Source organism: Acomys russatus, chromosome 32 (genome assembly GCF_903995435.1).
Source record: "Acomys russatus chromosome 32, mAcoRus1.1, whole genome shotgun sequence".
Taxonomy (NCBI): Eukaryota; Metazoa; Chordata; class Mammalia; order Rodentia; family Muridae; genus Acomys; species Acomys russatus.
This window is the reverse complement of record NC_067168.1, coordinates 42,010,479-42,036,295: the sequence shown is the minus strand read 5'-3', so window position 1 is coordinate 42,036,295 and position 25,817 is coordinate 42,010,479. Positions and strand designations below refer to the sequence as shown.

The following is a 25,817-nucleotide window of genomic DNA, read 5'->3' as shown; positions in this document are numbered from 1 at the left end:
TGTGTGACCTCTCCTCCTCCTTCTCCATCTTTTCTTACAAAGTATAAGGTTTGCAGGTCACTGAGGTGGCTCAGCTGGTGAAGCCCCTTGCCACCTTGATTAATTTCTGAAATTCAATCCCTGGGATCCTCATGGTAGAGGGAGGAGAACCAACTCCTGCAGGTCATCTTCTGCTCTCCACATACATGTGCACGCAAATGGAAGAATACATGTAAAGTAATTTCAAAATCCCATGAAGTATTGGGTTTCACTGAAGCATTTAAATGCATGGTTCGTTTGATTCGTCCTGTCCTCGTCATCTACTTTCCCCTCAGCCCATGCATCTATCAGCCTCCAGTATCCTCTTTTCTGCCTTTTCGGCCATTGTGTTTTATCCTTCATATCAGTAACACTGTCTCTGAGGTGCTTTCCCTCTCTCCTTCACCATCCTCTTTCCCCATCTCCTTGTAGCCTGAAGACCCAGTGTGGCTCTCAACCCCTGCCCCGCCCCCCTTGCTTCCAGTTCTGCTTCACTCGTACAATAGCCTCCCTTTCTTTACTGATGTCCTTGAAGCCATGTCAGCGCAACCACCCCCTTAAAGATTGTGGCACCTCATTACCAGGCACGCCTCTGACGTCTTTGGAAATAGTGGGAATGGATTAAAACTGGCCCCAAGATAACAGATAAATAATATGGTGTTTATAAGGTATTGTTTCTCCTGGCAGCTAGCAAGCAGATTATTCTGAGTTTATAACTCAAGAGTGGAGTCTGAACCCTTGAGAAGAAAGTCAAAGACCATCCAGTCCTGTCCATCTTTGCTATCAGTTCTTCCTCTCATCCTTTTCGTAGGAAAGATGGTGGCATCTGGGAACGACGTAAATCCCTCTGTTACGCTTTGGCATTATCCAGTTTGATGCTGCACCTATGAAGGGAACATCGCCACTGCAATGCCCCCCTTCAAATATGCCCCACTCCTGGAAGTATTTTAGACAAGCACCTCTCTCTAGTCCCTCTATAGGTTCCAATTTGGTTCTTTCTGTTGTTACAGCTTTACATCGTGTCTTAGTTACTTTTCTATTACTATGATAAACACAATGACTCAAGGCGACTTGGGGAGGAAAAGAGCTTATTTCAACTTACAGGTTACAGTCAGCCTTCAGAAGAAGCCAAGGCAGGAACAAAAGTCAGGAGCGTAAAGCAGAAAGGACAGAACACTGATTTCTGCCTCGCTCAAGGTTCACATTCAGCTACCTTAAAAAAAAAAAAAAAAGTAACACAGGCCAGGTGCTTCAGGATGACAATGCCCACAGTGGACTGTACCTTCCTACATCAATGAGCAATCAAGGAAATGCCCCCACAAGACATGCCCAAATAACAACCTGATAGGCATAATTTTTTGATCGAGGTCCAAGATTTTTAAAATATTTTTTATTATTATTTATTTTTCATATACAAACTACATTCAGCAAAAGAACCATAGAATATTCAGGAATTATATTCATGTTACATTCATAGTGTTTGGGCTATTTGTATTTGGCAACCTTGAAGAAAACATCTTCCTATATCAGTGAGTCTAAAATTCTGAATGTAAATCAGTTTCTAGTATATCTCATCTCTATCAACTTAAAAGATCTATTTAGATCTAAAGACATCTCAATCCCCAAACAACTAGGCTCAGTTGTGACACTCAACTATTTGGTCTTCAACCCCATCAGAGACTTGAGAAGGAGTAAAATTAATTGCCTGAGTAAACAGGAAGTGCGGGGTTAGCAGCTTCCTAATTTAAATATAAGAGAAAAAAATGACAGAGACAGTTTGCAGCCGGAACAGTAACCTATAGCTCTCTAAAACATTGGAGCATCATCTTCAGCCTTCTGGCCCAGTATATCTGACAGACATATTTGTGAGGCAGGAACCATTGCTTTTCCTGTCTTGGCAGAGTTTAGCCATTGACTCTGCCTGCATCCAAGCTTGCCCACTTTTAGGCAGAATTCTGTCTGTGATACAAAAGGACATTTTGCCCAGTGGCTTGTTTGCCACGTTTGAAGCTATCTCCACAAAGAGGCTCTATGACACTCATCATCCTCTTTGAGGTAGGCTGAGTGCTGCCAGGAGTTAACCTGTCTTGTTGTCAAGGAATCATTAAAACAATATAAGCATCTTTAAATGCCATATTCTATAGGACTCTGAGGTTTTTGAAGACCTTAACTATTTTACCTTATCTGTCTATAGAATCATATCTATCTGTTACATCTAGGATGTATATTCTTGTGGTATAAATAGACTAGTGATTGAAATCACCATGATTTGATCAATTGACAAGTAACTTGTCTAACTTCCTGAACCTAAACAGCCTGAAGTAGCATTTTCAAAAACTTGGAGGTAAACCTTGTATATATAGTGAGTGAAGAACAGTGTTAAATTTGAATTCTAAACCAATGTCTCAAAATTAAACTTTTTTTGCACCAACATATAAATTTCTATACCAATGAATTAAAAATAACCTTGTGTGCACAGTTAAGGCCTTAAGTTGAGGGATCAACTCAACAATCCACTTTTTGTCCTATCTTCCCCATGCACCTCCACATTCCCCATTCTCTCTTCTCATCCCCCATCTCCAAACCCAAGAAAGAATGATAAAGGAACAAAGACAGATTCCTGAGTCCAACTTCTAGGGGTAAGACCAGTAGTAACTTATTACCAACTCCCAGTGAAAATAAACAACTAAAGCCCAAGAAAGCATCCAAAAACCTACCCAACCCCCTTAAGGTATATGGGCATCATTCTCTTAAGATTTCTTCTGGCTGATTTGGGACAAATAATACCTTTGTAGGGGCTCAAATGAAAATGGGGAAATAGTTTTAAAAAGGTAGGAATGTCATTTGTGGTCCAGTTTCTAAATGTTGAGAACTTCCCAGCTTAATAAAAGTCCTGTGTGGGACAGTGTGGAATGCTGGGCCAATTTGGGTACATAAGTTTTCTTCGAAGCTGTATTGTTCTGATGGAGAACAACAGCTTAAACATTTGGTGCTGGACCATGAAAGATGCAGGATGTCAGCATTCAGCATGCTGATAGGAATGAATCCTGTCAGGTCTGATCCAGCTTCAAAGTCTGGTTCTTTTTCTCTGAAAATATATATTTCCTCACAAGCATTATACCATCCTAAAATTATGAGGGTATGGGGTGTGCATGGTGCACATAGCAATTAAGGCTAGTTCGCTGCTCTTTTCATAAGCAGAAGAAAGACATCCGTAAATCTTCATTCATGTCAAATGAAGAATGGCATCTTGTCCTAAGTTACATGTATTCTGTAACCAATAAGAACCATTGAATATGCATAGACATTCATGTCTCAGAGCTATTCCCATGAGTAGGATTAAGAATGTAGTTTGTTCTGCAGTTTTGTTTTGTTTTGTTTTGTTTTGTTTTTTACATCCTGATTGTAGTCCCCTCCCTCATTACCTCCCAATCCCACCGTCCCTCCATCACACCCCTCTCCCTACCTCCCTCAAGCCCTCTCCTCCCCTCCCCTAATATCTGATGTCAACTCATCAAGTCTCATCTGTGCTGTCTGTATCCTCTTCCTCTGTGGTCTGGCAAGTCTACCTGGCCAAGGGGAAGTGATCCACAGTGGGGGACCAGAGTCTGTGTCAGAAGTTGGGACCAACAAGAAGTCTGTGCTGCCTATGTACTACAACTGGGATGAGAGTCTGGGTACTTGTCATGCATGGTCCTTGGTTGCTGCATCAGTCTCTGCTCAACCCCCTCCTCCATCCAGATTTTTAAGTGTATATTTTATTTTAATTTATTCACTTTACCTTCCAATTGTTATATTGTTGTCTCCTCCCTCTCAATCTTCCCATTGCCACCCTCCCTCCCTCTTCTGTTTATTCCCCTCCCCTAGACCTCTGGGAACAGCTTATCATCAGGGTAGTCTGCATGTCCTTCTACTGTGTGCCCATTAGGCCATCTTTCCAAGGAGCAATGACCAAGTATTGGGCACCTGAGTACATGTCAGAGGTTCAGCAGCAGTACCCCCCTTCCCCCATGTGGAGAGTCCACAGTTCATTGGCTACATCTGAGAAAGGAGTCTTGGTTCTCTGCATGCATTGTTCTTGACTGGAGGCTCGGTTTGTACATCTCACCCCGTGCCTCAATCCACAGGACGCTCCCAGTCCTTCCATTCCCCTGCTCTTACCTATAACTCTCAGCACTCTGCCCTGAGTCCAGCTTCATGTCTCAATATCTGTTCCTAACCCCCGCTGGGTGGAGACTCTCAGAGGACATCTGTGTTGGGCTAAAGTCCGCTTATAAGTGAGGAAATACCACATGTGAATTTTTGGGTCTGGGTAATCTCACTTAGGATGACCATTTCTAGTTCCATCCATTTGCCTGCAAATGTCAAGATTTCCTTGTTTTTAGTAGCTGAGTAGTATTCCATTGTGTAGATGTACCACAGTTTCTTTATCTAGTCTTTGGTGGAAGGACATCTAGGTTGTCTCCAGATTCTGATATTAGGAATAAAGGTCCTATGAACATATTTGAGCAAATGTCCTTGTTGTATGGTGGAATATCTTTCAAGTATAGGCCCAGGAGTGGTATAGCAGGGTCTTGAGGTAGAGCTAGTCCTAATTTTCTGAGAAAGCACCAGATTGATTTCCAAAGTGGTTCTACAAGTTTGCACTCCCACCAGCCATGGAGAAGTGTTCCCCTTTCTTCACATCCTCACCAGCATTTGTTTTCGCTTGAGTTATTGATCTTCACCATTTGGATAGATGTAATATGGAATCTCAAAGTCTTTCTGATTTGCATTTCCCTGATGACTAGGGATGTTGGCCATTTCTTTAAGTGTTTCTCAGCCATTCAATTCTCCTCTGTTGAAACGTTTATCTTTAATACTGTACCCCATTTTTAATTGGATTATTTGGTTTGGTGGTGTTTAATTTCTTGAGTTCTTTATATATTTTAGATATTAGCCCTTTGTTGGATGTAGAGTTAATAAAGATCATTTCCCAATCTGTAGGCTGTTGCTTTGTTCTGTTGATGTGTCTTTTGCCTTAGAGAAGCTTTTCAGTTTCATGAGGTCCCATTTATTAATTGTTGATCTTAGAGCCTGAGTTGTTGGTGTTCTGTTCAGGAAGTTGTCTCCTGTGCCAATAAGTTCTAGGCTCTTTCTGACTTTCTTCTAACAAATTTAGTGTGTCTGGTTTTATGTTGAAGTCTTTAATCCACTTGGACCTTAGTTTTGTACAGGGTGATAAATATGGATCTATTTGCATTTGGACAAGTACTCATCCAGTTAGACCAGCACCATTTGTTGAAGATGCTGTCTTTTTTTCCATTGTATGGTTTTAGCTTCTTTGTCAAAAATCAAATGACCATGGGCATGTGGATTTATTTCTGAGTCTTTGATTTGATTCCATTCATCAACTAGCCTGTTTCTATGTTAGTACCATGCCATTTTTATTATTGTTGCTCTATAGTACAACTTGAGTTCAGGGATGGAGATTCCTCCTGAAGATCTTTTTTTGTACAGGATTGTTTTAGCTATCCTGGGTTTTTTGTTTTTCCATATGAAGTTTTGAATTGATCTTTCCACTTCCATAAAATATTGTGTAGGTATTTTGATAAAGATTGCATTGAATCTGTACATTGCTTTTGGTAGGATGGCCATTTTTGCTATATTGATTGTTCCAATCCATGAGCATGGGAGATCTTTCCTTTTTCTAATATCTTCTTCAATTTCCTTCTGCAGAGACTTGAAGTTTTTTTTCATATACATCTTTCACTTGCTTAGTTAGAGTTACACCAACATACTTTATATTATTTGTGGCTATTGGGAAGGATGTGGTTTCCCTGATTTCTTTCTCAGCCTATTTGTTATTAGCATACAGGAGGGTTCCTGACTTTTTTGAGTTTATTTTGTATCCTGCCATCTTGCTGAAGGTGTTTATCAGCTGTAGGAGTTCCTTAGTAGAATTTTGGGGGTAACTGATGTGTACTATCATATCATCTGTGAATAGAGAAACTTTAACTTCTTTCTTTCCTATTTGTATCCCCTTGATCTCCTTTAGTTGCCATATTGCTCTAGCTAGGACTTCAAGTACTATATTGAAGAGAACTGGAGAGAGTGGGCAGCCTTGTTGTGTCCCTGAGTTCAGTGGAATTGATTTAAGTTTCTTTCCATTTAGTTTGATGTTGGCTATAGGCTTGCTGTATATTGCCTTTACTATGTTTAGGTATGCACCTTGTATCCCCACTCTCTCTAAGACTTTTAACATGAAAGGGTGTTGGATTTTGTCAAATGCCTTTTCAGCATCTAAAGAGATGATCATGTGGTTCCTTCCTTCAGTTTGTTTATATGGTTGATTACATTGATGGATTTCCAGATATTGAACCACCCCTGCATGCCTGGGATGAAGCCTGCTTAGTCATGATGGATGAGTAGCATGCACTGTGTGTGGGCTAGAGAGGTTGAGAGGAAGTGTTTTCTGTGGACATGGAACTTTGCATGTGTGTTTTCTGGAATATTTCACTTTCATGTTGGCCCCAGTTTCTCTACCCAGGATGGCTCAGGCACTGCAGTAGTCATAAAACTCAGAGAAGAACAGAACTCCCTGGCACTCTCAGGGTCTTAGCTCTTCTGACAATGTCTCTGGCCTACAAGAGAAGAAATGAAGCTGAGGTAACAAAGGCATGCATGAATTGCTGAGCCTCAGGTTCCTGTAAATCTCTGGGGTCAGATCATTTGTTAAGCAGATGTTTGTAATTCACCATTCTAAGTCCAGAGAGTAACAATACAGTTGGTTTCACATGGGTAGACTCTCACTCAGATCATCATCCCCAAGTGTAGGGCTAACACCCAGAGGCCCAGCATTCAGGAGACTAAGGAAAGAGGACCTCTCAAAGTTGGGATAATGAGTTTTTTAGCCACCCTGGGCCATACAGTGAGTCCTCGTCTCAAAAGCAAGAGTAGCCTGTGGTGGTGCATACCTGTGACCTGGATACAAAGCTTCACAGATTTACACATCTATACTTACAGAGTCTATACTATCCAGCCCATATTCCTGACCCTTTATTAATTTCAGAAAAATTATCCATAATCCAAACTTACCTCAAGGTAGATTTTTCTTTGCTTTTCAACTAAGAAAGGGAATCATATAACATTTATCTTTTTATACATTAATTTCTTTGTGTGGTGTGTGTGTGTGTGTGTGTGTGTGTGTGTGTACAATGTCTGTGTGAGCATGCTCATTCTATAGTACACACTGGGAGGTGAGAGGACAGCTTTTTATTGTCAGTTTCCTCCTGCACTTTGATGCAGGTTCCAGGGACTGACTCAGAACTCTGGTTGTCAGGCACGCATCAGTAAACAAGTGCTTCCCACAATGAGACATCTTGCCTACCCTGTACACTTGCATTTTCATCTAACATTTTCCACAATGTCCATATTTGTCGAGCAGCTTGCCATTTCTTCTTTTTATATTATTATGTAATACATATTACAATTTATGAATTCTTTTGCTTACTTAGGTTATTTCCATCTTAGAAGAATTACAAATAAGGCTACATTAAATGTTTCGTAGCTAGTCTTTGTAACAAGCTAGCAAGAATTCCTATGACATCCACCAAGGGGTGGAAGAGCTTTGTAAAAACTCTGTAAACATCCAGCTTCATGTCTCTACCATACATGCACAGATGGATGTGCCCACTTGAGAGCTCTCTCTCTCTCTCTCTCTCTCTCTCTCTCTCTCTCTCTCTCTCTCTCTCTCTCTCTCTCTCATGTATGACTTCTGTCACCTATATCCTCGCCAACACTTAGGGTCATGAATATTTTATGTGCTTGCCTCCTGTTACACCATAAAACCATTAACTTTATTTCTCTGAGCATAGGTGAGCCAGAGCATCATGTTTCCATATGTACAATAGCCACTTCCATATGCATATTTGTTTTGAATTTCTTTTTACTTTAATAAATACTTTTAAATTGATATCATTGTAGGTTCACATACACACAAAAACAACTCAATAAACAAACATAAATAATTAAGAAATGTTATGGAGAGGTATGTGCACATGCTCCAGTGACCCTCAATGGTGACATTTTCCTAGTTATACCAGAATGTCACAACCAGGAAACTGACATTTGTCATCTGATATGATCAATATCAAGATTCCCCATATATCACTCTCACTCTCTGTTGCATGTATTGAATGCTATACAACTTTATTATCTGTGTAGGGCTAATTGTCTACCACAGCCCATGTCCTGGAGCTTACTTTGACAGTTCTTAGAGCCATAGTTCTCCACCTGTGATGATTCCTCACCCATTCCTAACTCCTTTCTTTTTTAAACGTGCATTGATGTTTTGCCTACAGGCATGTCTGTGTGAGGGTGTCAGATCTTGGAGTGACAGACAGTTGTGATCTACTATGTAGGTGCTGGGAATTGAACCCTGGTTCTGTCTCTGGAAAAGAAGTCAGTGCTATTAACTGCTGAGCCATCTCCCCAGCTCTTCCCTATTCCTAACTCTTGACAGTCATTAATCTGTAATTCTAGAATTTTGGTCCACCAGAAATGTAATAGACATGGAATCATAAGGCATGTGGTATTTTGGAATTAGTGGTTTTTTTCTTTCTTTTGGACGGCTCAGTATTATTCCATGAAAAATAATACGAACAATTTTGTGTATTAATATTTAATAAAAACTCATTTTACAAGTTAGATTTTTTTTTCTTTTTCACAAAAATATTTGAGCTTGGTTTTAAGCACCCACATGTTGGCTCAAAAACATCTGTAATTCTAGGAATAATAGATCAAACACTCCCTTTTAGCTTCATCGGGACTGCAATCTTATGCTCGTACCTACACATGGACACACCCATATACACATAATTAAACCTTAAGTTATAAAACCATTATTACCTTTAACTATCAATTTTATTGTCTATGACTGACAGTGCTATTTTTCTATCACTATGTCTTCCATTTCTTATCATTGTTTATTTCTTGGTCTAGGCCTTAAGGATTATGCTAGGAGACGTGAGAGAGGAGAACTTAAATCACATTCCAAAATTCAAATGGAAATTGTTATATATTTCACAAGTTAGCTGCATGGTTTTTGTACATACATTTATCCATGTTATTCTCAACTATGCCCAAAATAGTCTATAATACATAGACTATATTTTATCCTTTGAAACAACATCATAATTGTCTACTTTCCTCACCTCCAGCACAGTCAAGCATGTTGATTTCTTTACAAATTAAGCAAACCTTGAAACTCTGAAGTTAATCCCACCCAGACATGATGTATATTTTTGGTGGGATATAATGTTATTTAAGAAATGTTTTTAAGTATTCATGAGAGGTACTTAGCTGTATTTTTTCCTTCTTATAAACTCCTGTCAGATTTTTGGCATAAAAAATTTGTTGAATTTATAAAAAAACAAGTTGGAAAGTAGTCTTTGCTATTTCCTGGAAGATTTGACAAAAGATTGCAGTTATACATTCCTTAAATGCTTGGGAAGTTCACCAGAAAAGCCAGCCGAAATCAAGCGTGTTATCACAGCTAGTGAGGGGCGGGAGTGAATTTGTTTGCAGCATAGCTATGGAACCATGCAGGGTTTCTTTCACTTTGTGTCTGTTCTGCTAAAATCTGCTTTAAGGTAGTTTGCCCGATTCATGAAAGTTGTCTGTTCTATTGGCATGGCACTGTTGATAGCACCCTCTGTATTCTACTCTTCACCATCCATATTCTACTGAGCTAGGCTGGTCTCACTACTCTCCCATAGATATGCTGTTCCTGTTACAAAAAGTCTTAGCCCAGACAGTTTTCAGCATTTATCTGATTTACTGTCTATCTGCTCAGACACCTTTGTGCTAACTGAGCCTGCCCTATGCCTGTCCTATGTTCTGTCTGTTCTCTGATTTCCCGACAGGACATACCTATCACAGAAAAAACTTGAGGAAGGAGAATTCATAGTGTCTCTAAGGGGTTACTTCAGGGCTGGAGAGATGGCTGAGTAGTTTTTTAAAAAAGCTTGCTCTTCTTCCAGAAGGCCTGGGTTCAATTCCCAGCACTTACATGGCAACTCACAACCATCTGTAATTCCAACTCCAGGGTACCTGATGCCCTCTTCTGGCCCCCACAGGCACTATGCAATGTACATATATTTCAAATTAAAAGTTTGAGGCATCATTTATTTATCAGCTTCACTTCTATAGCATTTTATTGTATTGTGATACCAATGAAATGTGCACCCACTAAAACTTATTAGGCTTTAGTTTTTGCAAAAATAGTCATTAAAGTTTCTTCCTTAGGGAGTGTGCAGGCCTCTGCAGCCTGTGAGTTACATGGGTGGGACCACTCTTCACTGAGTCACACAGGTGGGGGTTTATGAATGTCTGGAAGAAAAAAACACTCAAGACTCCTCCTCCTCCTCCTCCTCCTCCTCCTCCTCCTCCTCCTCCTCCTCCTCCTCCTCTTCTTCTTCTTCTTCTTCTTCTTCTTCTTCTTCTTCTCCTTCTTCTTCTTCATGGTCTCTTTTCCACCCCAAGGTGCAAGGGGGTCTCAGTCTAGACAGCAATGGCACCCATGATATTTCCTCCTTAGTGCTTCCATGTTACTTGTTTTGGAGTTGTGCTTACTGATAACGTGGCCAGCACATGTTCATGAACTCTGGACTCTGCCTGTCTAATAAGTCCACTGACTGGTGTTTCTTTCCCAGTAGACAGGAGCCCCTGGTTGTGTGTGACCTTCCATCTAGTCCTCAAGGACAACTAGTTTGACCAGACACAACTATTTCCATATCAGTACCTTAGAAATCAAATACTTTGTTTCATATCTTATTGATAACCTACATGTTATAAAATAGAATTTACTGTTCTCTGTTTTTATTGGTTTTGTTTTTGATTTTTTGTTTTTTGGGTTTTTTGTTTTTTGTTTTGTGTGTGTGTGTGTGTGTGTGTGTGTGTGTGTGTGTGTGTGTGGTTTTTTTGTTTGTTTGTTTGTTTGTTTTTTGTTTTTTTTGTTTTTGCTACTTTTCCTGTTGTGGGGATAAAATACCCTAACAAAAGCAACTTGAGTGAGGCAAGGTTCATCCTCGCTCACGTTCTAGGGGTAGAATAGCATTCATTATGACAAGGAGGTACTGGTCACACACATGTGCAGTCAGGAAACAGAGGCAGACTCATGCCTCACTGAGTACCTCCATTTGATGCTGCTCAGGACCCAAAGCATAGAGCGGTGCTGCCCACTTACGGGGTGGAGTCTTCCACTTCAGCTAACCTCGTCAGGATGCTGTTTCACAGGCATGTCCAGAGGCTAGCCCAGTCAGGGTGACCACTCATGGATATGCCTGGAGGCTCGTCTTAGCTAATCTGAGATCTGGTCAGGTTGGCCACTCTTACCCGTTACGGTGGCACACACCTGACCTCATAAGGCATGCTCTCCTTGGAAGGACAGTCCTCAGCCATCTTCTGAGCCAATGGATGCATCGATTCAATGCCTGGAGACTGTGGAGGATATCCTCATGCTTATTTACTGACAGAAATTTTCCCTCAGTTCATCAGAGCAAGCAGGTGAATGCTGTTGTCTTACTGTCCTCCCAGGTCCAGGCATCTAGGATCTCAACTCTGAGATATTATATAATTAAACAACAACAACAACTGAACAGTGTCCTTAAAGTTCCAGAATGGGAGCTGGGGAGATAGAGGACTCAGCAGTTGGGAAGGCTTGCTGTTTTCCAGAGGACCACGTTCATATCTGGTGGCTCACAGCCATGTAACTCTAGCTCCAGTGGATCTGACACCCTTTATTGGCCTCCAGGGCTGCTACACTCATTTATACACACATGCACACAAAGTTAAAAATAAATCTTAAAAAAACCACTTGAGATACCACAATACTTGTCTCTCAGTCATCTGCCCAGGGAATCATAGTTTAGGTTGGACCTGCTATCTTGAAGGTTTTGGCTAACAGAACTCTGTGGTTTTGAAAGTAACCCACACCACATGTTCTCCATGTCATTTTCCACAGACCTTTCTCCTCCAGCTCGGCTCCCACACAAACATGCATTCTTAAGGCTTTCCTATATCCTTTTCATTGACTTTTTCTATTTCCCAAGACTTGGCTGCCTTTTTTTCTGAAGTGTGTCCCCATCCTTATGAGTTAATAGACATGACCAACAGCTCCCATGCAAGAGCTAATAATTTTTCAATTCCAAATGAGCTGTCTGTTTCAAGTATTTTAGGACATTTTGAAAGGGTGGACTTTCTTTGTCCCTGCCAAATGCTTAAAACAAGAAGTTTCCCCCCAGGTTTCCTCTTTGATAAGGAAGGAAGCCAATCCAGAAATGAGTTTTCAGGGGTTTTTTTTTTTCCTGTTTCCTCTGAAACAATCAATAATTACTCAGAAGTAGAAACATCTTGTCCCAATTCAAATAGGCAAAACCACACTACCTTAATAGTCTTCCATTTCCCCTTTCTCTTCCTGGAATTCTCTCAATGATTCAGTGTCTAGACTCCTTGGAGAAAGTGGAAAAGTCTGGAATTTATTCCGTGGTTTTGCAAGTGGCCATTCTGCACTCCTACACACATTCATGGCAAAGCCCATGGCCTGCAAATATACAGAATTTATCAACCAATCACAAGAGAAAAGATATCCACAAATACCATAACTTTAAGCTGCTACTGAGTGGGAAACATGGATTCATCCATGTTACCTGCCATTTCATTTAAATGTGGTTCCTTTTCACAATGCAATAAAAATATTCCATATAAATACTTTGTATTCATAAAAATTATGGTGGATATTTTGTAGCCTTTGGCAGACACCATTAAAAAGTAATTAGTCTAGGGATGGCAAGGTGTCTCAGTGGGTAAAAGTGCTTGCAGCCAAGCATGCTGACCTGAGTTCAATCCCTGGGACCCATACAATGAAAGTAGAGGACAAACTCTGATCTCCACATGTGCACTGTGGTATGAATGCCCCCCACATGCCTATGTGCATACAAAATAAAATGCAATTTAATAATTAAAAAGCTTAATAATTAGTTCAAAGCATGTCCATCTATTCCAGTGAGATCATCTTCTTAAGTAACCCAAAGGATTTCACCAAGTCAGAAATGACAGAATTGGGCTCAGTGGGTAAAGTACCTGCCCCAAGAATGAGGATCCTGAGTGATGCCCAGTATCAAAGAGGAATCTGGGTGTGGTTGTACACCTCCGTAAACCCAGCCCTTGAAGGGAGAGAAAAGCAAATGCCCATCCTGGAGACTAATGGACAGCCAGTCTAGACTATAATGAGATAAATGTCAGTGAAAGAGCCCTTCTCAAAGATAAGGTGGAGAGTGAGAGTGGAAGACTCAAGCACTGCTTACACAACCTGGGTTATTGGGTTGGGTATTGAGCACACTTTATGTGTTCTCATACAGAATCCCAACTGGGTGCTGGGAGAGAAGTTCAAGGTTATTTTTCATCAACAACCTGAAGCTGGGAGTGGAGCTTGCAGCCAGTGCCATAGCCATTTCCCCTAAGTACTCTCTCCTAACTTGGCAATGCCATCACTTCTTTGGCCTTTACCTTAGAAAGTCTGTCACAGGAGAGCCCAGCATTCAACTTATCCACAGATAATAGTCTTCAGAGCCTTAAATCCACACGGCACTGGCTTGCTTAGCATAATCTGTCCTTACTTTTCAGATCAGCCTCTTACATTTGCTGTAACAAAAGTAACCAGAAAGACATTTCTGTTGAACACTGACTGTCACAATGTGCTGAGCACAGCTGATCTCAGACTACCAACATCTTCACTGTTCTCCTCAGTATAGTGATGTAATGTTAGATCACCAAGTATGTAGGGTGACCTTTCTTACAAAAAAATTAGAAGTTGTGAGTGTAAACTCGGAAAGAGTTTGGGAGGCTGGGAGGAGGCTGGGAGGAGGCTGGGAGAGGTGGCTCACCTAGTAAAGTGCTGTACCACAGACACAAGGACCTGAGTTCAAATCTCAGAACGCACATAATAAAAGCAGAAGGAACTGAGAGATTGACTCCTTGCTGGATCTCTGGGCCAATCAGCCTACCCTACTTGGCAATCTTTAGCCCAGTGAGAGACACTGTCTCTCAAAATGGCAGGTAGTGCCTTAGGAATGATAATAGAGACTATCTTTTGGTATCTACACATATGCAGATATGTGCAGTGCCTACACACATGCATGCACACACACACACACACACTGTTTGAAAAAGAGATAATAATAAAACATCAATTAATGACATGTTCTCATCTTTTGAAGTTTTAAAGAAGTGTTTATTATGGGAGGGGGGGAGAGAATATGAATGTGGATTTGTGCACATGAGTGCAGTACCCACAGAGGCCAGAAGAAGGCAATAGATCCCCTGTACATGGAATTGTAGGTGGTTCTGGGTAACCATGAGGGCCCTGGGACCAAACCCCAGAACCCTGGAAGAGCAGCTAGTGCTCTTAACTGACCTCTGAGGAGAAGTTGAGTACAAATCCTTCCATATACAGACCAGCACTTTTCCCCCCCATGTTCTCCACCCCACTGAATCTTAGCAAAGGAACGAAAACTTATTGATTCAGTTTTACAGAGGCAAAACACAGATGGGGCTTTGAATAATCCAGTCATCTGAAGAAGCTTAACTAGGAATCACATAAAACGTTCTCATTAACCAGGCTTCCTGGAAATGCTTCAGCTTGGCAGGGAGGTCTAAATAATTCATTGGATCCCCATGTCAAAGTCGCAGGCATGCTTCCTTATAGACAGAAACAGCAGAATGTGAGAGCATCAAAGTAGTGTCCTGCCCCTGGGGACCGCTGACATCATCCTATGTAAATGTCATGCATGGTAGTTTATTAGATCCAGGTGCAAAGTCCATAAAAATGAACTCCAGAGTATAAAATACCCAGGCAGTTCTATCCTCACTGCCTCCCCAAATTCTACAGACAGGGCTTGCTTCTCTTGCTAGTAGATGTGAAGTTCTGTAAGGCGCCACCAAAGTCTAGGAACACGAAGACCGACGATACCGTTCTGCATGGAAGCAAGTCCAGATAGACACGGTACTAACCGGCTACTATGTTTGAGATCCAAGTGGACAATGTTTATTCCTTAGAATATTAGGTCTAAAGAAAGGTCCTATGGGAATGAACATGTTGCAAATGCCATTTTAATCAGTTTTAACTAGGCTTTTAGAAGGCATGAATCTTCAGCTTCTTAATCTAAATTAGATTATTCATTCTATATATTAAAGAAGTAGATGTGTTATATAGCATTGCTCAAATGTAGGGAACCCAAAGTGATTTTTTTTCTCTCCAAACAAGCCATATTTTGAGGTGGGGGTAGAAGCTTATGTTTTTTAAAAAAAGATTCTGTGTGTGTGTGTGTGTGTGTGTGTATGTGTGTGTGTGTGTGTGTGTGTGTGTGTGTGTACACAAATGGAGGGACTGCCAAGACCAAAGAGGGAATTGGGTTTCATGGATTTGGAGTTGCAGATGGTTGTCAGCCACCCCAGTGTGTGTGTGTGTGTGTGTGTGTGTGTGTGTGTGTGTGTGTGTGTGTGTGTTTGCAGGGAATGAGACAAAATCCAAGTCCTTTGAAAGAGCAACAAGTGCTTACCCACTTAACCATCTACCCAGTACCATCTGGGAGAGCTTTTGTTGAAAAAGCACACATCTTGCCAAAGGGCACCAAATGTGAACCTATACTTGTCAAAGTGGTTGTATCTCTTAAGATTATTTTATGTTATGTGTATGGGTATTTTGCCTGCATGTGTATGTGCACAGTATATGGTGCCTGTGGAGGTCAGAAGAGGCAAATCCCCTGGACTTGAAGTTAGAGGTGTTGGGAATTGAACCGGGGACATCTGCAAGAGCAGCAAGTGCTTTTAACTTCTGAACCATCTCTTAGCTCTGGCCACCCTGTTTATTGAAATAGGGTCTCTCACAGAACCTGGAACTCACTGCTTGACTAGACTGGATGGCCAGCAAACTCCCTGGTTTCTCCTGACTCCCTCTCCTCAGCATTCTCCACATGTGCACCACTGCACTGTGTGTTTATGTGGGGACTGGGGGCCTGAACTTGGGTCTTTAGGCTTCCTCAGAAACCACTTTACTGGCCAAGCTGCCTCCCTAGCACCTCAACTGGGTCCTAGGCATTATCTTGCATTGTAGAAGATCCAGAAGCAACTAGAACTTGGCTCATGCCTTCAAAGAGATGCCATTCTGGGTGTTTTTGAGAGGAGTAAGATATGCCTGAAGAGCCCAAAGGTGTCTCAAGATACAAAGTTCAAGTACAGGTAGAACCAAGCCTTTCAAGCAGTTGCTTTGTCCAAATTACAAAATGGGTTTTTGTATGGCTAAGAATAGACCCCAGTCATTTGTTTCTGTGTACATACAGAAGATGATGGTGTGGTTTGTTTGGTTTAGAATTGTTTTATTAAGAATGTTCTGTTTTTCACAGTCACACGCAACACAACTGTGTTTGATTTAGACTTAGGACGAACCTATTTCAAAGCCCCTTTATTGATCCAGTCTCCTATGTGAGCTAAACAGCCGCAGCTGGTGGGCTGGACTTCCATTGTTTGGAGCATGCCTCATGCACCCACAGACACGGAATGAGCCATTTGGGTTTTACTGTTATCTGTGGTCTTTCTCTTTGACCTCAGCCATCTGAAGAGCATACAGAATCGGAGACCTTGGATGTTCCATGAAAACATCCGAACCTTTGTGAGACAAGAAACCTTGCTTTGTGACCTGACTCTTAGTCCCACAGCACTGGGATGAGGCTCAAGTTTGACAAGTCAGCAAACAGATGATCCCATACCTTAATTTACACAGAGGAGGCTGTGAACTTACATGAATAATATGCATTGCAAATGGAATACAGGTCATACTTAATTCATACAAGTACACATACTTAGTTTGTGTGTGTGTCCCCACATAATTTTTCCAGAATTTTCCCTTTCCACTGCAAAAAACTAATGTCTGCTATCCACAATACATATGTTAGCAAATATCATAACTTGCTTGAAAAATAATTGGACTGTTTTCTTTTTAAATTTTCTTTCTTTATCATTTTTTATTACGTGTGTGCATGTGATGGATGAGAGTATGTGTACATGTGTGCAGGTGTCTGCGGAGGCCAGAGAGGGTGTCAGATCTCCTGGAGCTGGAGTTACAGGTGGTTGTGAGCAGTGTGGTACAGGTGCTGGGTCCTCTGCAAGAGGACACTATAACCCTAAAAACAGAGACATCGCTACAGCCCCATGAACTGTGTTATCCCTAAGGTTTTAGAAAGAAAACTTTTTGGTGCCTTGAGGGGGGATTGGAAAGGGGCACAGAAGAGGCTTCAGTGTCAACTGTGACAATCCCTCTCTCCTTTGCTGGCTTGGGTTGGATCTCACAGCCTTGTACATGTTAGACAGTCACTGTACCCCTGGGAGATAGCCTCAGTCTATTTTATATTAACAAGGCTGATGAGGAGGCAGCATTTGCCCATTGAAGAATGGCTACGTGTTTCTCACATTGTTCACTGACATTTTTAGTTAGAACTCATTGCTCACAAATTACTATGGTGATTCATTCATTCAACAAATGCCTTGTCCGGAGCCTACTGGGTGACAGGTTCCAGCGACAAAATGGGAAAAAGAACAGACGTCATCCGTACGCTCGTGAAAACAGGAGATGTTCCGGCTCCTACACAGAGTGCTTAGAGTGACAGCTCGAGAGGGTGAGCTGAAGCGCCCTGTGCTGACATGCAAAAGATGAAACGGTTACTGACACAGAATCAGTACAGAGCTGATAAGATCTGTCATTGTTGGCGAAAATGGAGTTTAACCAGTCACATGCTGTCCATTTGTCATCTCAGGTCGTGTCTGACTTTTTCTCCAGTTGCAATCCCCAAGTTCATGTGTATTTTTCTTTGATTTGTTTCTCTAGTATATGACTGCTGCACCTATGCAAGGGACCTACATTCCCCAGTACACGCCTGTGCCTCCGACAGCTGTTTCTATTGAAGTAAGTCTATCCTATAAACACAAAGAGGCAAAGAGAGAGAAACCTCAGCCACAGAGGTCTCCGTAATCCAAGAAATCCTTGATAAAAATCCTTGTGCTGCTCTCAAACTTATCCCTGCATGCTGAGTATACCGAAGTCTATCCATCAGCTCAGTCAAACCTACATATTGCCTCACACATGCAGTTAACCACTCCTATAGATAGGCATAGAGGAAGGGTAATTTGCACACGTAGACAGTAATCCAGAGAGCAAATCTTTTACCCAGCAAGTGCAGACCACAAACACTCATGAACAGAGAGGAAAAACAGTGTATAACTTGCTCCTCAGAACAGTCCCTGGATCAGCACGATGGGATCTGTTTCAGGTCTTTTTCCCATCACTGTGATAAAAACAAAAAGTCTGACAAAAGCAACTTAAGAGAGAATGGACTCACTCTGGCTCACAGTCAAGAGCACAGTGGGTGGGGAAGTCACAGAAACAAGTGAAGCGGCCGCTCACATCCCATCTGCAGTCAGGAAGCAGAGAGCAGTGAGTGCATGCTGGTGCTCAACGGATGGTGCTGCCCACAGTGGCGCCAGCCACAGTTCTTCTTCCCACCTTATTAATGCAATCAAGATAACCCACACACAGCTGTATCCTGGGCTGATCTCCCAAGTCTTCCATCAAACTATGAACAAAATTAACCATCACTTAAGAGTTTGTTAGAAAGGGAACGTATCGAGTAACACCATTCTGTTTCCCCAGATCTGTGTTAATTGTGAGATGATCCCTTGAGAATCCAAATGCTCATGAAAAGGAGACAGCATTTTGATTCTCAAAATTTTCTGCTTGTTAAAATTATGAGGGGAGGTATGCTTTAAATATATGGATTCCTGTATTTGATCACAAGAAGACTCTTAATGATTTGTCTGGAATGTGTACTAGGTGTAGGGATTTTTAAACAACCCCAGATGGTGCAAGTAGGTATTAACAAGCAAGAAACACGGCTCCACTTGGGTGTGTACCCAGTATGTATACAACTATGGTCTCCATCCCTAGAACTCTAGAAAGCAAATTAACAAAAAGCCCACTGTTCATATGAATGAATTCAATACACTCTAGCTTCTTGTAGACAGGAAGGCTGTAACTGAATCACTGTGGGTGTCACAAATGATGCCGCCACCTTGTCCTTGATGGAGGCAAAGCTCCTTCTCTCTTTTCACTGGGACAAGTCTATCCTCGGAGCGCTCATTTTACTGACTGGAGCTTTAAAACTACAGAGACAAGCACAGAGCCACCTAGACAGCAGTAAGTACTTTGAGTGGTCCATCTCTAATTACAGCCACAGTCCCTCTTCCCCAATGGCAAGTGCTTTGCGGTCATTTGCAGGCATTGCTTCTCACCAACTAGAAACGGAAACTAATCAATGCCCTTGCTTGAGTTCATCTTTCCTACTCTATAACACAGCCAGGAACTAGAGTGTGTGTTCTCCGTGTGAAAATCCACCAGTAGGGAGGTTGGTGGAGGTTTTTGCCAACTAAATTGGATCTCTGGGGGGGAAAGGTGCTTATAGATTTATTTCTGTTGTGTAACAAACATATACTTCAATCTAGGTTTTTAAAAAACCCAAAGATTAGCAAGGCATTGCTGTGAAGTTTAGAAAATTAAGGCCATCAAATGCTTATTTTTCATTTCCTAGATGCGTGGGTCCAAAATAATGGCACATTAAAGGTTTTCATTGGAGTTCAAGAACATGAGATTCGATCACATGGTCTCTGCTGTATTGAGTGACTAATAAGCAGCTATGCCTTGAGAAAACTAAAAACCATCACATGGCAAGCACCATGAACATAGCCTCCATCACATAGTCCCATTTCTATACGCCTACTCCAAAGGCGTGTCCTGTGAAGGAGCCAGTGCCTTTGAATGAATGGCAGACACATTTAACAAAGTAGCTTATTGGAAGGAAACCCTGCTTAGAGTTAGGTCTGAATTGGAAGAAAAGAGAGAAGATTACAACTCTTCTCTGCTCGTCTACCTTGAATCCATGCTCCTGAGAAAAGAACAGACATTCACACAAAAACATCAGGTGGACATTTGCTGGTATCCATCAGTCAGTCAACTGACCAACCACAAGCCAATCATGTTCAGAAGTTCTAAAAAGGGAAACCCTATCTTAAAAAAACAAAGATAGATGATAGATAGATAGATATAGACAGATGACAGAGATAGATGATAGATAGACAGATAGATAGATAAAGACAGATGATAGATAGATAGATAAATAGATATTTATGATAGATAGATAGATAGATAGATAGATAGATAGATAGATAGACAGACAGACAGACAGACAGACAGACAGATGATGGACAGACAGACATATAAAAATACAGAACAGCAAATAAGTGGTGGGGAACAAGTGAACAAAGTGTTTGACATAAAACTCACAGCAGTAGCCAAGATTAACCCTGCTTGAAGCTGCTCTGGTTGCTTTTTCTTCCTCCTCCTTCTCCTCTTTTCTCTCTTCTTTTATTTTTCTGAAGCCTCTGACTGAATGCCTACTCCTGTTTTAGGAAACAAAGCAAAGTAAAACAATTCAAAAAAAGAAAGAGGGGAGTGGAGAGAGAGAGAGAGAGAGAGAGAGAGAGAGAGAGAGAGAGAGAGAGAGAGAGTACACAAAGCACAGTGCAGGCCTTTGATGGCAGAGGCAGAGGCAGAGGCAGAGGCAGATGGATCTCTGAGTTTGGGGATAGCCTGGTTTAGGTAGTAAGTTCAAGGACAGTCAGGGCTACACAGGGGGACACTGTCTATAACAATAATCTTACACAAGAAACTAGAGGGAAACTTCTACTTTCAGAGCACAGGAAGTTAGTTCTTAGCCTCAAAGTCAAGAGGCTCACAATGTCTGTAACTCCAGTTCCAATGGACTTCACACCTTCTTCTGCCTGCCATGTCACCCTCCCCCCGCACACAGAGGTGCATATACATGTAGATAGATGAACATCTACCTATAAATATATACTAAATCTTCAAATCATGCTTAGATTATTGTAACAGACCCCCGACTGTGATGATACATTGCTTTAATTGAGGCCAGAGTCCTCTGTACAACCACAGTTGAAATGGTTTTCTGGCCATATGACTCTTCTGAGGACTTCTGATTGGCAGAGCTTATTGGCACATCATCAATAAGACAAAGTTAAGTTTTCCTTTGCTCCCATGCTATAGTTTCCTGTGGCTGGGGTATCTCTTTCTCAAACCCAGTAGAGGAAGGGCGTTTGAGCTGCATTGAGAGGGGCCCTTTGCTAAGACATATAAGGGCTGTGTGTACTGATTTGCCTCTTCAGGGTGTTGTTGCTGATGCCTCTCCCCAGACGGTGGCCCCCTCATCCCAGGACAGCAGTGGTCAGCAGCAACAGTTAGCAGTGGACACACCCAGTGAACACGCACCTGCATACTCCTTCCAGCAGTCCAAGTAAGTCTGTGCTGTGCCCAGCTCCTTCCTCCAGAAGAAGAGATCTGGGAGTCCTTTTCTTAGAGTGTTTCCATTTGTTTAGATTACACAGAAACCACCATAAACTTAGTGGTAGGCATTTCTGAAGCTCATGATCATGTGAGCTGCTCCCAGCTGGCTTAAGGTGAGTGCGATTTTTTGGTCTTGGCTGTACTTGGCCCTGTATGTGAATTCCTGATCATCCATGGCCCTCTGTTTTTGTTTGTTTGTTTGTTTTGTTTTGTTTTTTGATGGTGGAAGGTTTGATCATATCCTTTTCATCTTCTAACAATGTAATATCCAGACAAGTGAGAATTCCAAGGACAGCAGGAAAGCAAACCCCATAAAAGCAGACACTCAGTTCTGCTTCTATGCATTGGCTGTTATACTATTGGTTAATGCAAGCCACGTGACGCAACAGAGTCACTGAAGGTGCTCACTCCAAGAGAGAAGCACTGTAGTCATTAAATCTGTTTTATACTCTTGGGAAAGTTCTAGTCTTCCCATTTCAAACTAGATAGGGACCAGACATTCTGTTCTTATTCTCTTAAACAATTATGATGACATTCACACTGCAGGTTGGCTTTGAACACCAGGGTAAATGGTCATGGAAAAGGAGACTATTGTTAAATATATGATACAGATATTAGGCCCTGCTCAGGAATTAAATATCAGAGAAGAATAATTAAGTATTCAGAATTACTCATCAAAAATTTTAATCACCCATAAAGCAAATTACATTTGGCTTTGTGTGGAGCAAATATGTAGATTAATTTCTGAAAGCTCTGCTCTGAAACTGGAGGAATTAACAATGGGAAAGCACATATGGAGAAGCCTTCCTGTGCAAACTTTTCAGCTCTGTGGATCATGACCGAGCCTCTGATGAGTGGAGAAGTCTCAGGCGAATCTGTTTGCAGAGTTTTGCTATCACCCTTTTGCTTGTTCAAGGAGCCGTTCTGTCACTCCTGAAATAGTAAAGAAGCTGAGCATATAACCTACACCTGTAGGCAGGGATGAATAGATAAAGCAGTGTGGTCTATAGCCACACAATAGAATTGTATTCAGCCATAACAAAGTGTGAAATGATGTCATTTCCAGAAAAACAATGGATAGGACTGGAGATGGTGTTAACTGAAATAAGCCATATTAAGACAGTTGCTACATCTTCATTCTCACATGCTGAGTCTGGATTTAAATATATGCATGTGTGCACATATACATGCATATACACTTGCAAGGGAAAAACATAGAATTTATGTTATTTCTGCTCCAGTGTAATGGAAAAATATCTCTAAAATAATTTAGCCAGTCCTTGTTATTGTGGCTTTCTTCTCTACCCTAGATTTTACAACCTGGAAGGCTCTCCTTCCCAGCATCATTGTGCTAATTAACAGGCCACTACTTTGCCTAGAAGCCCTTTGCTCGAGCTCATTATGCTGAGATATAGAAGTCTTTCCCTACTTGCTAGGTTGGCATTTCTCATCAGATACCAGCAGACTGCCTGTGGGGTGTGAGATTCAGATCAGGGTCACAGAGTACCCATGAAAAGCAGCTTGGTACATTACAATACACATAGCATCAAAATGTCCACTCCCGAGACATGGCAGAGCACAGCCAGTACAGGCAGAAGTCACAGGGAAACATTTGAGAAACAGGATGATGATGGGATTATCAATAAAAGGCCAGCCACAAGTTATTTTCATTGTCCACATTTCACTTTTCAGGCTAACACGAAGAACTTGGGGCTGGAGAGGTGGCTTAGCAGTTCAGAGGACTTGCTCCTCTTCCAGAGACCAACATTTAGTTCCAAGGGTCCACATGGCAGCTCACAACTGCCTATAACTCCAGCTCCAGAGGATCAAAGGGCACCCACACAGACTCATGCATGCACACACAGAGACACATGCAAATGTACATAGAACCTCGTGTGATAGACTTATGAAGGATTCCCCGCCCCCCATTATTGGTGCAGAGGAACTATAAGTTCTTGTCACAGGCTAGGATACCTGTAGCTTGTTCTTGAAATTTCTATGAGAATTCCAATCTCTACTCAGCTGTCACTTATCTCTTATGCTATAATATAAAATCTTTGAAAACAGCTGGAATGTAGGGGTTTAAGAGATGGCTCAGATGGAAACTGCTCTCAGAGCGACAGTACCTGAGTTCTAATCCCCAGCACCCACAGAAGAAGCTGAGTGTGGACACATGGGCCTGGAACGCAGCACTGGGTAGGCAGAGACACAGATCTCAAGTTGTTACTAGCCAGCCAGCTTAGGAGAAGATGAGCTTTGGTCCTTGTCTCAAAGCAATAAAACAGAGCCCAAAAGAGGAAGGCATTTGACTTTGACCTTTGACCATCCATGTGCACAACCATATGTGCGCTTACACTCATTTGCACACACAATATATACACACAAAATTAAACTCTGGTTTTTTTTTTACATTTTTAATTAAAATATAAGCATACCATTTTCTCCTTCCCTTTCCTTCATCCATGACCTCCCATCCTCTCCCATCTCAAATGGTTAGGCTTTTCTTTAATTATAATTGGTTATCCTCTTCAAAGTGGTCATCCCTGAAACAAATAACAAAAATGGACTCGGCATGCAGTATTTCTACTTATCCATATATGTGTATAAAAAATAATGAAATAAAAATTTAAATATTTAAATTAACCAGATCCCACAAAGCATATGTACAAGTTAAATTGTCCAATGCAGAGCCAGAACTCTTTGCCTCAAATTCCACTTTTGTAACTTCCCAGTCACAATGCAAATCTGCAGGATCCTGGCCCATCCATTTGAAGTTATCATGTGACCATCATTCTCCAAAGAGAAAAACTTTGGTCACTGATGAGAGAGACTGACGACAATTCACTAGAATTGGTGTTAGACAGCTCCTCATAGATCCTGACGATATTACACTGGGATCGGTGCTTCTCACTGAGAGAAATATTGAATTGTGCAAGCCGCCTGTCTGCCCCCCTCAAAGCTAGGTTGACAGCAGAGTTAGCATCTTCTGAGTGTCAAGTGATAAATAATGCAAAATGTACCTCCAGTTACCCGGTGAATCACCCCTTCTGCTATGGCTTGCTTTGAGTGTGTCTGCTGGGACTTCATGGGTGAGGGCAGGGGGAGGCAATGACAGGACTATTAAGGGGTAGGAGTTCACGGCCTGCATGGCAGATCACCATGCTGCTATGTAGAGGGCATTGGTGCAGTTGTCATGGCATCCTGAGTTGTGACTTAGATATTTTAAGGACCGTTGCTGCTTTTGCTGAGGTTCCCAGCATGTACATGGTTGCTCACAACCATCTTGAACTCCACTTCCAGGTGACCTGATGTGCTCTCAGTCCAGCCTCTGCTAATGTCGCAGTCATGGGATATAGTCTCATACATGCAAGCAAGTAGTTACACACACACACACACACACACACACACACACACACACACTCACAGTAAATCATTAAAAATGTCTGAGTCTATCCACCTTGGTTTTGACATGAGCAAACTCTTGCTTGAATGTGAATTTATATTAAATTAACAGAATTTGACAACCTTGTGCGCTAATATGCCTGTTCCATCACTTCTTGGAGTATGACGGAAGTCTTGGGCTCATCTAAGAAGAAGTCACAGGAAACGAGAGGAAAAACTTGGGCATAATGACCAGTCTTTTCCGTTTGTCTTTGCAGACCATAGACGGAAGTGAGGATGCCCACCTGAACCTTTTCCTTCAATGAAGAAACTTCACTAAGCGAGAACTTTGTTGGCCTCCAGTTTGCACAGGCGCCGAGGGAAAGCTTTCTTCTTTTTTTATTTTAATTTTTTTTAATTTTATACTTTACTCAAAGAAAACAAAGTTTTTATGTGCTGTGCGAATGGTTCCTTTGTGTGGTCTGACATTTACTTTTGTCTTTTTTTTTTTTTTTTTTTTTTTTTTTAACAAAAGGGGAAACAAATCCAAGAAAGGGGGGAGGTAGTAAACATCAGAAGTTTCTTTTTTCTGTGGAAGAACATTTTAATTCAGAATTTACCTGAAGGTGTAAGTAGATTGTTTTTGTTTGTTTGTTTGTTTGTTTTAAGTAGAAAACCCAATGTCAAGAAGTGGGCAACCAGAAGGGTAAAAAAAAAAAAAATCTTCCTCAGTAATTAAGCTATGTTTCCCTCTCCTTTTCCTTTCTTGTTTGAACCTCCTGGGTTGTTGGGTTTTTTTATACTTTATGTTTTCTTAGAAATATTTAGGTAAGGTTTATCTTGAATCTTAATTGCCTTAATTTTAAGGACGTCAAAGGCTCGAGAGGCATGCTGTCAACGTCTTGTTTAAAAA

General features: G+C 41.4%; 1 protein-coding gene across 11 annotated transcripts in view; it reads left to right on the top strand.

Annotated features, from left to right (window-relative positions):
- The window catches only part of Rbms3 (RNA binding motif single stranded interacting protein 3), a 998,257-nt gene extending 972,841 nt beyond the window's left edge, over positions 1 to 25,416 (top strand). For 5 of the 11 annotated variants that reach the window (XM_051140214.1, XM_051140223.1, XM_051140221.1 and 2 more), the window contains 2 exons: positions 17,939 to 18,016; positions 21,346 to 21,477. In XM_051140214.1, coding sequence (XP_050996171.1) covers positions 17,939 to 18,016; positions 21,346 to 21,477 — 210 coding nt within the window. Of the gene's footprint in view, positions 1 to 17,938; positions 18,017 to 21,345; positions 21,478 to 25,182 lie in introns of those variants that run through there. The other 6 variants (XM_051140217.1, XM_051140213.1, XM_051140220.1 and 3 more) reach the window with 3 other exon arrangements.
- Positions 25,417 to 25,817: the final 401 nt, after the last annotated feature.